At 36.9% G+C, this 14,385-nt stretch overlaps 1 protein-coding gene across 1 annotated transcript in view; it reads right to left on the bottom strand.

The window, feature by feature from the left end:
• LOC131158181 (probable anion transporter 6, chloroplastic) overlaps window positions 1-14,385 on the bottom strand; it is a 49,405-nt gene that overhangs the window by 5,049 nt on the left and 29,971 nt on the right. Inside the window, exons 10-13 of the mRNA XM_058112855.1 lie at window positions 3,629-3,665; window positions 3,078-3,173; window positions 1,755-1,896; window positions 1,590-1,642 (exon numbers count right to left, since the gene is read on the bottom strand). Coding sequence (XP_057968838.1) covers window positions 1,590-1,642; window positions 1,755-1,896; window positions 3,078-3,173; window positions 3,629-3,665 — 328 coding nt within the window. The remainder of the gene's footprint in view (window positions 1-1,589; window positions 1,643-1,754; window positions 1,897-3,077; window positions 3,174-3,628; window positions 3,666-14,385) is intronic.

Genomic DNA, 14,385 nt, shown 5'->3' with positions numbered 1-14,385 from the left:
TGCTCCTGTGGCTAAGATGACTACTGTTCGTACAATTCTAGCTATTGCTGGTTCTAGTAATTGGCCACTACATCAAATGGATGTCAAGAATGTTTTTCTTCGCGGGGATCTTAAAGAGTGTATTTATATGAAGCCACCTCCGGGCTTGTTTCCCCCTCCGACCTCACATGTGTGTAAGCTTTGTCGTTCTCTTTATGGTCTTAAACAAGCTTCGAGTGCTTGATTTGATAAATTCCGCACCACTTTATTACAATTTTCATTCAAGCAGAGCAAGTATGACACTTCATTGTTTCTTCAAAAATCAAACATGGGTATTGTTGTTCTTTTGGTTTATGTTAATGATATTGTGATTACTGGTTCCAATTTTGATTTACTTGCTCAGCTCAAGACTCATCTCTCAGAGTCCTTTCATATGAAAGATCTTGGGTCTCTCACATATTTTCTTGGTCTTGAGGTGAATCGTAGTTCCTCTAGTATTTCACTCAATCAACATAAGTATGCTAGTGACTTGGTGGCTACAGCTGGCCTTCAGGAGGGTACTTCTGTTGATACTCCCATGGAATTAAATATCAAGCTTCGCAAAGAGGAGGGTGACTTACTTGCTGATCCCAGTTTATACCAAAAGTTGGTGTGTAGTCTTGTCTCTCTCACCATTACTAGACCGGACATTTCTTTTGTTGTACAGCAAGTCAACTAGTTTCTTCAGACTCCTCGTCATTTCATTTGGCTGCTGTCTGTAGGATCATACGCTATGTTCAAGGCACTTCTGCCCGTAGTTTATTCTTCCTTGCAGGCAATTCTACTCGCCTTGCTGCTTATTAGCAATGCTAATTGGGCTGGTTGTGCGGATACACGTTGCTCCATCACTGGTTGTTGAGCGTTCTTAGGTGATGCATTGATCTCTTGGAAGAGTAAGAAGCAAGACAGAGTTCTTAGTCATAGACGGAATCTGAATACCAAGCGATGTCTCTTGCTTGTTTAGAAATTATTTGACTTCGAGGTTTGCTTGTTGAGCTATATTTTGCCGAGACCAATCCTACACCTCTACATGCCGATAATACGAGTGCTATCTAGATCACGGCCAATCTTGTCAATCATGAACACACAAAGCATATTGAAGTCGATTGTCACTCTATCCGTGAAGCATTTGAAGCTCGTGTTATCACTCTTCCACATATTTCCACTAAATTACAAATTTCTAATATCTTCACCAAGGCTCTCACTCGTCATCGACATTGCTTCCTAAGTAGCAAATTGATGCTTGTTGATCAACCTGCATCAATTTGAGGGGGGCTGTCAATGGAACAGCAAACAGCAAAAGATTTCTTTCCTTATTTCAACCCACAATTATTTCCTTATTTCTCCATTCATTATTTTGTACAGTTAGTATATATTTAGTTTACATGTATAGGGCTTGACATATTATAGTTTACATGTATTGGGCTAGAATCATGCTAGAACTTATTTACTTTCCATGTATAGCATTCTTGTAAAGTCTATATATAATATACACAACTCAGGGCCAAACCATTCAGCCATTCACACAATACTTTGACAGCTAATAGTTGGATGCAATATAAATATCATACCAAAAGTACACTTGCATATTCAGGTGACATATCCTGATGGGTACAATAGAGTCCTGCATAAAAAACAAATAAAAGAATTTACGGTAGCAAATATAAGGAAAATTAATGTTACACTTCTATTGCGTTTCATAAACAATCAAGTATCAACTTTGAATCACTGGCTACCTGACAAGGCAAAGCTAGAAAGAGCTAAGCCACCTGTCAGAATCCCCACAATTTCCCAAGGTTGTAATCCTAGATCCACAGAGGAAAGAGTCATGCAGACTGCAGGAGACAAAAAGGCAATTGTTTGGCAAATCTTTCGCACCTAAGCACACAAAAATTGGGTAAACATTTTTAAGAATACAAGTTGCTATTAATATGGATAATTGCCAACCTCCAAGTCAATGAATGATAATTGAAACAATAACTTTATATGTAACAAGGAAGTTATTATCATGGAAGCTTAGACTGGACCAAAACCAGCATGTATGATGGAAAATGAATTTAAAAAAAAAAAAATTCTGTGAATATAAATTAATGTGAAAAATTGAACTTGGATAAAATATAATAGCTCGTTAGCTTATCAGAGAAACTAATAACCGATGTAATCAATTATATCTCAATTTCTGTTTCTTTTCCCTTTTTTTTTTTTTAAGGTCCAGGGTAGATTGCTTGAATTGATACCATCATGATCAACACATTTGTGAAGATGCTATTATTCATGTGTCTTTCTATCTATTAAAAAGAACAGCTAACATATGCATTTCCCCAGGTCCTCTCTCCTGAGCAGACAGGACTCTACATGAAACCATCAGCAAGTCCATGTGGGATCCATTGGGCCACAGATCAATGGTGCCTCCATGTAGTTCATCTCTATCATAGTATGCCTGGTATTGGGCCAATCATAGTAAGCTCATGTGAGCAGTGATTTGATAAATTATATACACATGAGTATAACAAATTTGTAATTTATAAAAAAGAATCTTGTACCAACTACCAACACATGATATCTATATTTTACACCAACAATTTGCAGCTCCACTCTTTAGCATTTCCTTCACTTTCTTTTATAGTTGATTTGTGGGGTTTAACTCGTATTACCATATGCTGCAATGGTAAAACCGGTAGGCTGTAAAGTACAAGCACAGAGGTTTGAGTCTTCAGAGCCGAATCTTAGGATCACATCTAGACCACCCCACATCTAAGAACCCTCTTGGCTTGAATGATAACAGTAACACGGTTTATAGAAAGGATTCTGTAAAATAATAAAGCTTTACAAGGCTACAATTCCACCGTCATCTTGAGAATTAAAATTAAATTTGAAGGCTAGACTCTTTAAGAATCACAATGTCAGGGCCATTTTAGTTGAAAAAGCATGTTTCAGTAATCAATGAAAAAATTTAATGTTTTATCCTCATTTAAAATATGAAAAATAATCACCAAAATATATCCATGAAAAGATGAAAAAGATAAATAACGATAAAAATGCATCCATGATCTCCATACCATTGTGGTATCAACTCCATTGGCAATCAAGTTGTCAGCAAATTGTGCCGCAATGCTGGTCACAAAGATTGAAGCCAACGGGGGAAGAACAGAAACCTGAAATGAAGACACACACCCATATACACATAAGTGACGAGAAAATGAACTCTTTACAAGATGGTTGCACTTGAAAGCCATTAACTTTTTATTATTTTCAAAACTTTCACAAACATATTGAGGAGAACACAACAAATGCACATGATAATAATATAAATGTAACACCTAGTGCACAAGGTTCCCACGCCATCAGGGATCTAGGGAAAAAAATAATTTGCACATGATAATATGTAAGCATAAACTTTGCAGGTACTCGAGAAATAAAATAATTTGCACAAGTATTACACTTGCATGTTTAGTTCCCTGATCTGCTAAAAAATCATGGTGCTAGTCATACAAAACCTCACATGAAGAAGAGAATTCCAATTTTTCTCAGATACTTGGAAGAATATGCTTAAGATATAAAGTAAATAAAAATTCACATGCACACACACACAAATGTATCATTGGCTTACCCATGCTGCTTCTGTCAAATTAAGATTCAGCTCCTCACTGCATGGGAATGTAAATTGAAACTTCAATTTCTGTGATTCAATGTATTTACGAATGATAATATGAATACGTGTAAAACAAATAGAGTCCTGGATATGGTAAATGATCTGAAATGAAATTTAAGAAAACAAAAGGTGATGCAAATCATTGGTTCACTTTAGTAAAAGCTTAAGCAGTTAGCTTGTGGGCGAACAATGTATATCAAGCACTCAAGGGTTAACATTTCCCCCATATGCAGCCCAATTGCATGAGGAGAAATAAACAAGCAACACCCTCATTACAAGGGATAAGACAATTTTTAAAAATCATAGGCAACAAGACTAGTACCCAGGACCACCCGGCAACTATGGCTTCAAAGTTGACACCATGTTATATCACCATTTTACCTAAAACTAAAATCTTAAGATATGAGGTTTTGAGCTAACAATGTAAGCAAGCCATGACACATGATAGGTACAAACAATGCTCCACATATTCTTTCATATACCAGTGAACGCCTACAGCTGATAAAATAAAGAATATTGACTGAAACTTACTTATATTTTTCTTTAAACTAGCCACTTCTATAGATATTGTGTGTGTGTGTGTGTGTGTGTGTGTATTGACCTGGCAGGTTTAACAAAAAAATGTAGAAAAATAAAAAATAGGTTAAAGGGGGCATTTGAACTAGTTTCACTGCCCACCATTAACCCAATGGTCAAGGAAGGCCTTCAGCATTACCCTTTGACATAATTTTACAGAGGTAGCCACAAAAATATTCAATTGCACCCCTCATTATTTTAAGAGGCTAATAACAATCTTCCAGCAGGATTTTAAATTAGACATCAAGAAAACTTACAGAGATAATAACCATAAAAAAAAATGTTTAAATCAAGCTTCTTTTTTTTTTTTTGAGGTTTCTGCAGTTCTGATGATGTGGAAAACTAACAAACAGAGACAAGAATTTCCATTCATTAAACTAGTGTTTTCTCCATGCAAATTTAGACTTCTTCACTCACTATATTTCCAACTTGAGGCTGAACAGAATATTTGTAGGAGATCAACCAAGTTTCTTCTTATTTATTATATGGGTTCCATATTTAGTCTTGAGTGTAGAAAGCCTAGAAGTCTTTATTTGTTACATGGGTTCCCATATTTAGTCTGGTGTGTGTAGGAAACACTAGGTATTTAAGGAGTCTTATGTACCTGCTTGCATAATTATTGGTAGCTATTCTTCCTGTGAGTGAAGAAATTGCTTCTAATTATTCTGACGAAATACTCACCCTTGATGAATTAATTTTATGAATCCCACGTCAGTATTTAGAGCCTGTTAATCAAGAATCAAGATGGTGTTGATTCAGTCTACAATTCCAAGATTCAATGGAAAATATATTTTGAGCTTGGAGAATACAGATACAAGTATTCTTTCAATTCTAGGATATTATAGATTAAGGTTAGAGAGAGTTGCAAGATGAAGCAAATCTAACAACAAAACAGAAAATGGTGTTGATTGCCAGACAAAAATGTATAAAGGCGCCACAATATATTTTTCGGGCAATTGATCCATCAATTTTTTTAGAAGGTTGTTCACACAAAAACTGCAAAGGAGGCATGTGATGCATTATTGAAGTCTTACTAAGGTGTTGAAAGAATTAAAAAGGTTCAATAGCAAACTCTACAACGGAGTACGAGCTTTTACAGATGGATAAATCAAAAACAATTTCTGATTTTTTTTTTCGAAGACATTAGTTGCTGTCAATCAGATGAGAGCTCATGGCGAGAAGGAAAAGGATGTTCATATTATGAAGAAAATCCTTTGGACTTTTACAATCCGGTATGAATATATTTTGACTGGCTGACTGCAATTGAGGAATCTAAGGATTTGACTGTGATGAAGCTAGAAGAGTTATTGGCATATCGTAGGCCCATGAACAGTGGTTAAATGAAAAACTACAAGTTGGAGTAGAGGAAGACTTGCAACTTCAGTAAATATAAAGGTGATAAGGATAGGTCTCACGAACAACTGAAATCATTCCAAAGAAATCAACTATTTGAGAATGGTGGAAAAATTACATATCAGGTTCAAGAAAGAATGCAACCATAATACTCAACAAAAAGGGATAAATCTCAAGTTTATTGCCATGGTTATTACAAATTGGAGTGTTGGTACAATGAAAATAATCTTGGGAAATATCACGCAAAGGTTGCAGAAAATGATGAAGAAAAATTAGAAAATATTATTCACATGCTACAGAGCAAAGGAAAAGCGATAGAACCAGTGGATTGGGCTGCAACAATTACATGTGGTAAGAAAGGTATTTTTTGAGTTAGACGAGTCATCCAGATTGAAAGTAAAATTTGGAAATAATGCAACGGTGCTAGTTTTGGGTATGGGAAGAATATCTGTAAACTTGAAGGATGGACCTTAAAAATTTATCTCGGATGTATTTTATGTTCCTAGACTTCATAATTTGTTGAGTATGGGACAAATATCTAAACGCAACTCTTGACATGCACATCTGCAATAGGAGTTGTACTATCAATGATGGTCAGGGCAGACTAATAGCAAATGTAAATATGACTCGGAATCTTTTGTTTCCGCTTAACATCAATTGTGGAAATTTACCTTCCTTTAGTTTAGTTATTTTTTATGATAATTGGTTTTGGCATATGCGCTTTGGACTTGAATTTTGGTAGCTTGAAAATTCGTGCTAAAAAAAAAAATTTAGTTTTGGATTTACCATTTATTGATAGTTCGAGGAAAGTTTGAGTCCTATGTTTTAGGAAAGAAACATAGAGATTCTTTTCCTAAATATAATTCTTTGAGAGCAACGAAGTTGTTAGAGTGGATTCATTTAGATATGTGTTCTATGAAGGTTCCTTCCAATTGTGGTCGGCAGGTATTTTGTTACTTATATTGTTGATTACATATGTTTATTTTTTGAAAAAATAAATCTAAAGCTTGTGATGTATTTAAGAAATTTAAATTTTATGTGGAGAAACAAAATAGGATTTCAATTAAAATTTTGAGAACTGATTGAGCCACAAAGTAAATTGTTTGTCATGATTTTGTTTTTAATGAAAAATGGTATTAAACACCAATTAACAACCAAATGCACTCCATTGCAAAATGGGATGGCGGATAGGAAGAATAGGACAATAACAGATGTGGTTTGATCAATGATGCACTCAAAAAATTTGCCTAAAAGTCTCTAGGCAGAAGTTGTTGCTTGTGCAATTTAAGTTAATTTCTAAATAGATGTCCTACCAAAAGCAATAATGGAAAGACTCCACAAGAAGCCTAAACTGGATGTAAGCCAAATATTGGACATGCTAACGTGTTTGGATGCAGTGCTTATGCTCACGTGCTTGATGCAATTTGGAAGAAGTTGGATGAAAAAGCAAGAGAATGTATTTTCATTGGCTACATTCGTAAAACAAAAGGATATAAGCTATTCAATCTAGTTACTAGAAAAGTGATAGTTAGCAAGGATGTCACTTTTGATGAGCAAGCTGCTTGGGATTAGTCTACAAATTAATTAGAATTGCCATCAAAGCCTCAAGAAATTTTTTATGGAAATTTTGACAAGTTCGGAGAATTCCCAGCTGGCGACCCATCATCTTCTACAATTTTTGCCTACTCCTGCAGAAATCATCTAGTCATTTGCAACATTAGCACCACTTGCCGGCTAGATGGCAGGATTATGTCATCAATAATGATAATTATTTAACTGATGAAGATGTTGTAAATTTTGTCTTATTTGCAGATTGTGATCCATTATCTTATGAAGAAGTTGCTAGTGATGATTGATGGATTCAAGCTATAAATGAGGAAATTCAAACAATTGGAAAAAAATAATACTTGGAAGTTCACTTACTCTTCTTCATGGGAAGAAGCTCATTGGTGTTAAATGGGTGTATAAAACAAAGTACAAGCATAATGGAGAGGTAAATCACTTCAAAGTGCATTTGGTAGTGAAAGGCTACAAACAAATTGTAGGTATTGATTGTTTTGAGGTGTTTGCACTTGTTTCCCAACTTGATATTGTGCATATGATTTTTCCCTTGTTGCTCATAATTCTTGGAGAAATTTTCAAATGGATTTAAAATCTACATTTTTGAATGGTGCTCTTGAAGAGGAAGTATATGTGGAGCAGCCTGGTTATGCGAAAAAATGTGAAGTGGATAAAGTTTACAGGCTTAAAAGAGCTTTGTATGGATTAAAGCAAGTCCCAAGAGATACACGGATATATTCTTATTTCCTAGATCATGGATTTCAGAGATGTCCTTATGAGCATATGTTATATGTTAAATTTGATTTTCAGTGTGGTATTCTTATATGCTTATATATGGATGATTTGATTTTTACTGATGATACTCCAAAGATGATTGCAAATTTTAGGGAGACCATGATTCATCATTTTGAGATGACAGATGGGGTTTGATATCATAACTTCTAGGTATTGAAGTTGTTAAAACAAATGATGAAATATTTATTTCCCAAAAAAAATATGCAAGTGATATTTTGAAAAGACTTCAAATGGAGTCCTGCAAATCGATTTTGACTCCATTTGAAGACAAAGTAAAACTTGTCGAGGATGATCCAAGTAATTTAGTTGATGCTATATATTTCAAAAGATTAGTGGGCAGTTTGCGATACTTAACTTCCACTAGACTTGATATCGTTTATGGAGTTGGTCTTATACTCTAATTAGTAGATTCATGAAGCTTCCAAGTCAGTCACATATGCAAGTGGCTAAGTGTATTATGAGATACATTAAAAGTAATTGTTAAGATTTGATTAAAAATGAATGACCTAACTTGAAGATAAATGTCTCCCTCTATTTATAATACAAATTTAAATACATTCTAATGACAATACCCTTACTAACTCTCGCTAATTAACATACTAACACACTCAATAATGATAATACTAAAAGACATATATAACCTCCAACACTCCCCCTCATGTTGGAGCATAAATGTCATAAGCTCCTAGCATGTAAATGAATCTAACACGAGCACCCCACCAACGCTTTTGTAAACGAATCAGAAAGCTGCATATCCAACTTCACATAAGCGGTTGTAGTAAGCTTCTGCACAAGTTTCTCCCGAACAAAGTGGCGATCAACTTCAATGTGCTTCATCCACTCATGAAAGACTGGGTTGGAGGCGATATGAAGAACAGCTTGATTATTACACATCAACTTCATAGGCTAAGAATGCGGAAAACCCAATTCTTCCAACATGTTCTTCAACTAGAGAAGTTCACAGGTAGTGTGAGCCATAGCTGTATATTTTGATTCAGCAATTGACCTTGCCTCCACAGTTTGTTTCTTACTTTTCCAAGAAACCAAATTACCACCAACCAAGGTACAGTACCCGGTAGTGGATCTCTAATCGAAAGGTGATCCAGCCCAATCTACATCTATATATTCATGGATATAAGTGTGACCCCGATCACGATATAAAAGACCTCTCCTACGTGCACCTTTGAGATATCTCAAGATGCAAATTAATACGTCCCAATGACTTGTCCTCAGAGAATCTAGAAATTGACCTCACCCATATCCAACATTAACTTGCTGTTAGGATCCATGGGTGTATCAACCGGTTTAGATCCCAACAAGCTAGTTTCATCTAACAGATCAAGAACATACTTCCTTTGTGACACAACAGTTCCGATACGAGATTTCAATAATTCTATACCCAAGAAGTATTTCAACAGTCTCAAATCTTTGGTCTAGATACTTCTATCCCCAAGAAGTATTTCAATGGTCCCAAATCTTTGGTCTAAAATTTAGTCTGCAGAAGAAGTTTAAGACTCTAAATACCTTTATCATCATCACCTAGAAAAACAATATCATCCATATAAACAACAAGAAGGATCCTACCCGATGAAGTATGACTATAAAACATGGAATGATCCACAACACGCTGTCGAAGACCAAACTCAAGTACTATAACAGTGAAACGACCAAACCATACTCAAGTACTATAACACTAAAAAGACCAAACCATACTAAGCCTAACTCCCCCTAAGCAACAAACCTAGGTGGTTGCTCCATATAAACCTCCTCCTCAAGGTTACCATGCAAGAAGACATTTTTTACATCTAACTGATGCAAAGACCAGTGACAAGTAGTAGCCAAGGAGATGAACAGACGTACTAATGTAAGTTTGGCAACCATAGAAAAAGTATCAAAATAATCCAGACCATACACCCGAGTGTATCCCTTAGCAACAAGACGAGCTACAAAACCATTAGGGTTGACTTTCATAGTGTAAACCCAACAACCCAACCATAGACTTGTTAGGAGGAAGAGTACTAAGTCCCAAGTACCATTGTCATGTAAAGCATTCATCTCTTCAACCATAGCATCCCTCCACCTTGAATACAGATTTAGGAAGGGTAGTAGAAGACAAAGCACTAACAATACCAAAACAATAATAGGAGGGTGATAAGGAGCTATTAGAAACATAAATGGAAATGGGGTGTTGAGTACGCACATGTTTTCCTTTCCGAAAAACAATAGGATTATAGAAAGTATGACCATCAGACGAGGAAACCAAAGGTGTGGTAGTAGAAGCTAGAGGGGACTCTTTTCCTTGGAGTCGTCGTCGTGAATACACCTGCAAATTAGGATGATCAAGGCAATGAGAAGGACTCGAACAACATGGAGACTCAAATGGTTGGTTGGGCAAGGACAACAACGTAGAATCGGGAAGATTAGGCAAAGGAAGAGACTCATTGAGCTTAGAACCGCTCAGTGACTAGGTGTAGTAAGGTGTAGACTCAAAGAAGGTAACATTGACAGAAACAAAGAAGCGATGCAGCACAGGACTATAACAACAATATCCCTTTTGAGTATACGAGTAGCCCAAAAAGACATTTTATAGCACGAGAATCCAACTTATTGTTGGGAATAAAGAAAAAATTCCCAAAACCTGTGAGAAACAAAATAGAGAAAAATAACGCCAAAGAAAAATCAATCACACGCTCAAGACAATATTTACGTGGTTCGGCAAGTTTGCCTACGTCCACGGAGTTGCAGGGATTTCAATATTATCAGGAAGAAAACACAGAGAGTGCGGCGATACAATGCTCTCCCTCTCGCTCTCTCGCAGGTACAACAACACAAAACCTAACCACCCGAAAGCAATCATTTTCTATATGTTGCGCCTAGGGTTCCGTTCCGAATGGGCTCCATGGACTAAGCCTTAGGATAGAAATCTCTAATTAAATAGAGGTCGGGTCGTCATCCAAATTAAAACACAACTAGGCTCCACAAAAGCCCAACACTTATCCACCCCAAGAGTTAGTTGATGAAAAAATGACACACCCAAATATACGAGGAGAAAGAGAAAATAAAGGTGAATTATGAAAGAGAATGGAGTACGGAATTTTACCACTAAGAACAAAGGACGGAATTTTGTTGATCAGATAATAAGCAGTAAGTACAACATTGCTCCAAAACACTTTAGGTACATGCATTTGATAAAGTAAAAAGTGTGAGTGACTTCAAGAATATGTCTATATTTCCGCTTTGCAACCCCATTTTGTTGAGGAGTGTAGGCACAGGACAATTGATGAACAATACCAAACTGAGTCATATAAGTAGTGAATTGTGCGCTGAAAAACTCTTTAGCATTATCACTTCGAAGTATTCGAACTGGCAAACCAAATTGAGTCTTTATTTCATAACAAAAGGCACAAAATACATGAAATAACTCATAACGATCTCTTATTAAATATAACCAAGTCATTCTTGAATAATCATCTACAAAGGTTACAAAGAACCAGAAACCCAACTTAGACACAACCCTACTAGGACCTCATACATCTGAATGAACTAACATAAAAGGGCTTGTAGCACGTTTATTGACTCGGGAAGTGAAAGAAACACGATGGTGCTTTCCCAACTAACAAGACTCACAATCGAAACTAGACACGGAACTAAAACTAGGAACAAGACATTTTAACTTTTCCAATGAAGGATGACCCAAGGGACAACGAATTTGGAAAGGTGTGGCAGCAATGGAACAGGCAATAGAATGAGATAACAGCTCAAAGTGATAGAGTCCACCAGCTTCACACCCTCCGCCAATCGTCTTCCTTGTCTTCAAAACCTGAATAACCACAAGATCGGGGAAGAATGTCACTAAACAATTCATGGATTTAGTAATTTTGCCAACAGGCATAAGATTGAAAGGAAATTTGGGAATATATAAAACTGAAGGAAGATAAATAGAAGTGGGATTTACAGTCCCATTTCCCTTGATTGAAGTGTGGATCCATCAACATGAGTAACACAAGGTAAATCTGTAGGATATTGAAGAGTGGAGAAAAAGCTAGGTATACCTGTGATATGATCAGTGGCAGTGGAGTCTATGACCCAAGGACTAGGACAAGAAGTACTGGATGACAGTATACTGTGTGCTTACCTGATTGGGCCAGAGATGCAATGGGAAGAGAAAATTGTTGTGACGCTTGATATTGTTGGAACTTGGAATACTCTTCCCTTGACATAAAGACAGTACGTTGCCCCCCACTTGACATCAAAGGTGAGGATTCGGTGGTGGCTGCATTGGCAACACGTGAAGGTCTGTCGTGAAGATCCAAACACTGCTCAATACTATGATTATTCCATCCACAATGAGTGCACTTGCGAGGAGTACCTCTACCTTGTCCGTCTTTACCACTACGACTACTCGAACCACCATGATAACTTTTGCGGTTGTTTGATAAAGAACTAGAATCACTCTGTGTAGCAAAGGCTGTCCTCTCAGAGCTAAATGCAAGAACAAGAGAATGTGTGCTAAAGAAAGCATGAAGAATATAAGAATAAACATCAGCAAATGATGGCAGCTCGGCACTACTAAGTATCTGGGACCGAACTGCCTCAAACTCAGGTCTTAAGCCTGCTCGAACATGAAGAACTATCATCTGCTTCCTCTGCTTCTGCATCTCACAAACGTTGGCAGTTATAGGCCGCACGACATTAAGCTCCTCATGAATATGCTTTATCTCTCCAAAATAATCTGCAATGCTCCTATCTCCTTGTTGTACTACATACATGAAATGTTACTAGAGTAAAGAAATTTGACACAATCCCAAATCTCCTCGCACGTCTCTAGATGCATACACATCTGTGCAATCTGTGGCTCCATTGAATTCCATAAAAGGAAACAATTAAGGCATCTTCCTAAACCCACACGTCTTTTCTCTTCTCAACAGAAGACTTAGATTGGAGCAAGTGGCAGATTTCCATAATCCTGCTAAATAAATCCGAACAGCTTTAGACCATTGAACATAGTTCTTTCCATCCAACTTTTGAGTCATTATTTGCGGCAGCAATGTAGGAAACAAATTTTTGGGAGTTATAGATTCCATCCCAACACTCACTAATCAGCAATCACACCAAAAACAAGAAGAACAATCAAAACTAATCGGGACAATCACAAACTATGTGAAGCATCGACACAACGAAGGGCGAGGTGAACAACTCACTGATGGATATAGTGCTGCCACAGCACTCACAAACAGCAACCACACCAAAAAAAAAAAAGAACAATCAATATTCAGAAAAATCACAAACCATGTGAAGCACCGACGCAACCATGGACAAGGTGAACAACTCACCGACGGAAATAGCACCTCCACAGCCTCACAACTGAACATATGAACGCTGCCACAGCTCCAAAAAACTCACAAGGAAGCCTTCACAAACCCTGAACAAAAATTAACGGAATACCGTGAGTGCATGGTCGAAAAAGGCTGAATTTTTTTAGCAAAAAACTGGCCTAACGGCTTGAAAATATATTCGAAAGAAGGAATCGGAGCATGACAGAAGAAGAAAAAAAAAAAACTAAAAAAGTGGCCAGAACTGTTCTCACATGCCAGCGCATGGGGTCGGCCCTGCCAGCATTTGGCCGGTGCGTGGGGTGCCCTCCAGCGATGGGGTCTTGTGCAGTGGGTCGTCAGGGGGGTCTGACTATGGGCATATGGTTGGTTTTGTGATTTAGTATGAGATGGAGGTGAAGTAGGGAAGAACAGCGGCGGGAATGGTGTTTTCCAGCGACAGCTGAGGGAAACAGGGTTTAGATAGGATCATGCTCTGTTACCATGTTAAGATTTGATTAAAAATGAATGACCTAACTTGAAGATAGGTCTCCCTCTATTTATAATACAAATTTAAATACATTATAATGACAACAATACCCTTACTAACTCTCACTAATTAACATACTAACACACTCAATAATAATAATAATAATACTAAAAGACATATATAACCTCTAACAGTAACCATCTTATGGAATTTTTTATTCATGTGTTGACAAAGTGGCGGAAAAGGATTCATATAGCCGACCCCACCTAGTGGGACTTAAGGCTTGGTTTTGTTGTTGTTGTTGTTGTGTTGACAAAGTGGTTGTTGGTTACACAAATAGTAACTTGGATGGAGACAGTACTTCGGGTTATATTTTTCATCTTGGTTCTAGAATTTTCTCTTGATCTTCTGAAAAACAGCAGGTGGTTGCACTTTCTATGGCTGAGACAGGGTAGTGCTACTCAAGGAGTATGGCTGCATGGGATACTTGGTGTATTACAGCATCACCAAGATAATCCTACAAAGATTTTTTTTTTTTTTGTTGATAATAGGTATGCAATTGCTTTGAAAAGAATCTAGTTTTTCATAGAAGCAAGCAAACTGACATCAAGTATCACTACATCCAAGAC

The sequence above is a fragment of the Malania oleifera genome, chromosome 6, assembly GCF_029873635.1.
Source record: "Malania oleifera isolate guangnan ecotype guangnan chromosome 6, ASM2987363v1, whole genome shotgun sequence".
Lineage (NCBI taxonomy): Eukaryota > Viridiplantae > Streptophyta > Magnoliopsida > Santalales > Ximeniaceae > Malania > Malania oleifera.
The sequence above is the reverse complement of the archived record's forward strand: the minus strand, read 5'-3'. Positions and strand labels throughout refer to the sequence as shown.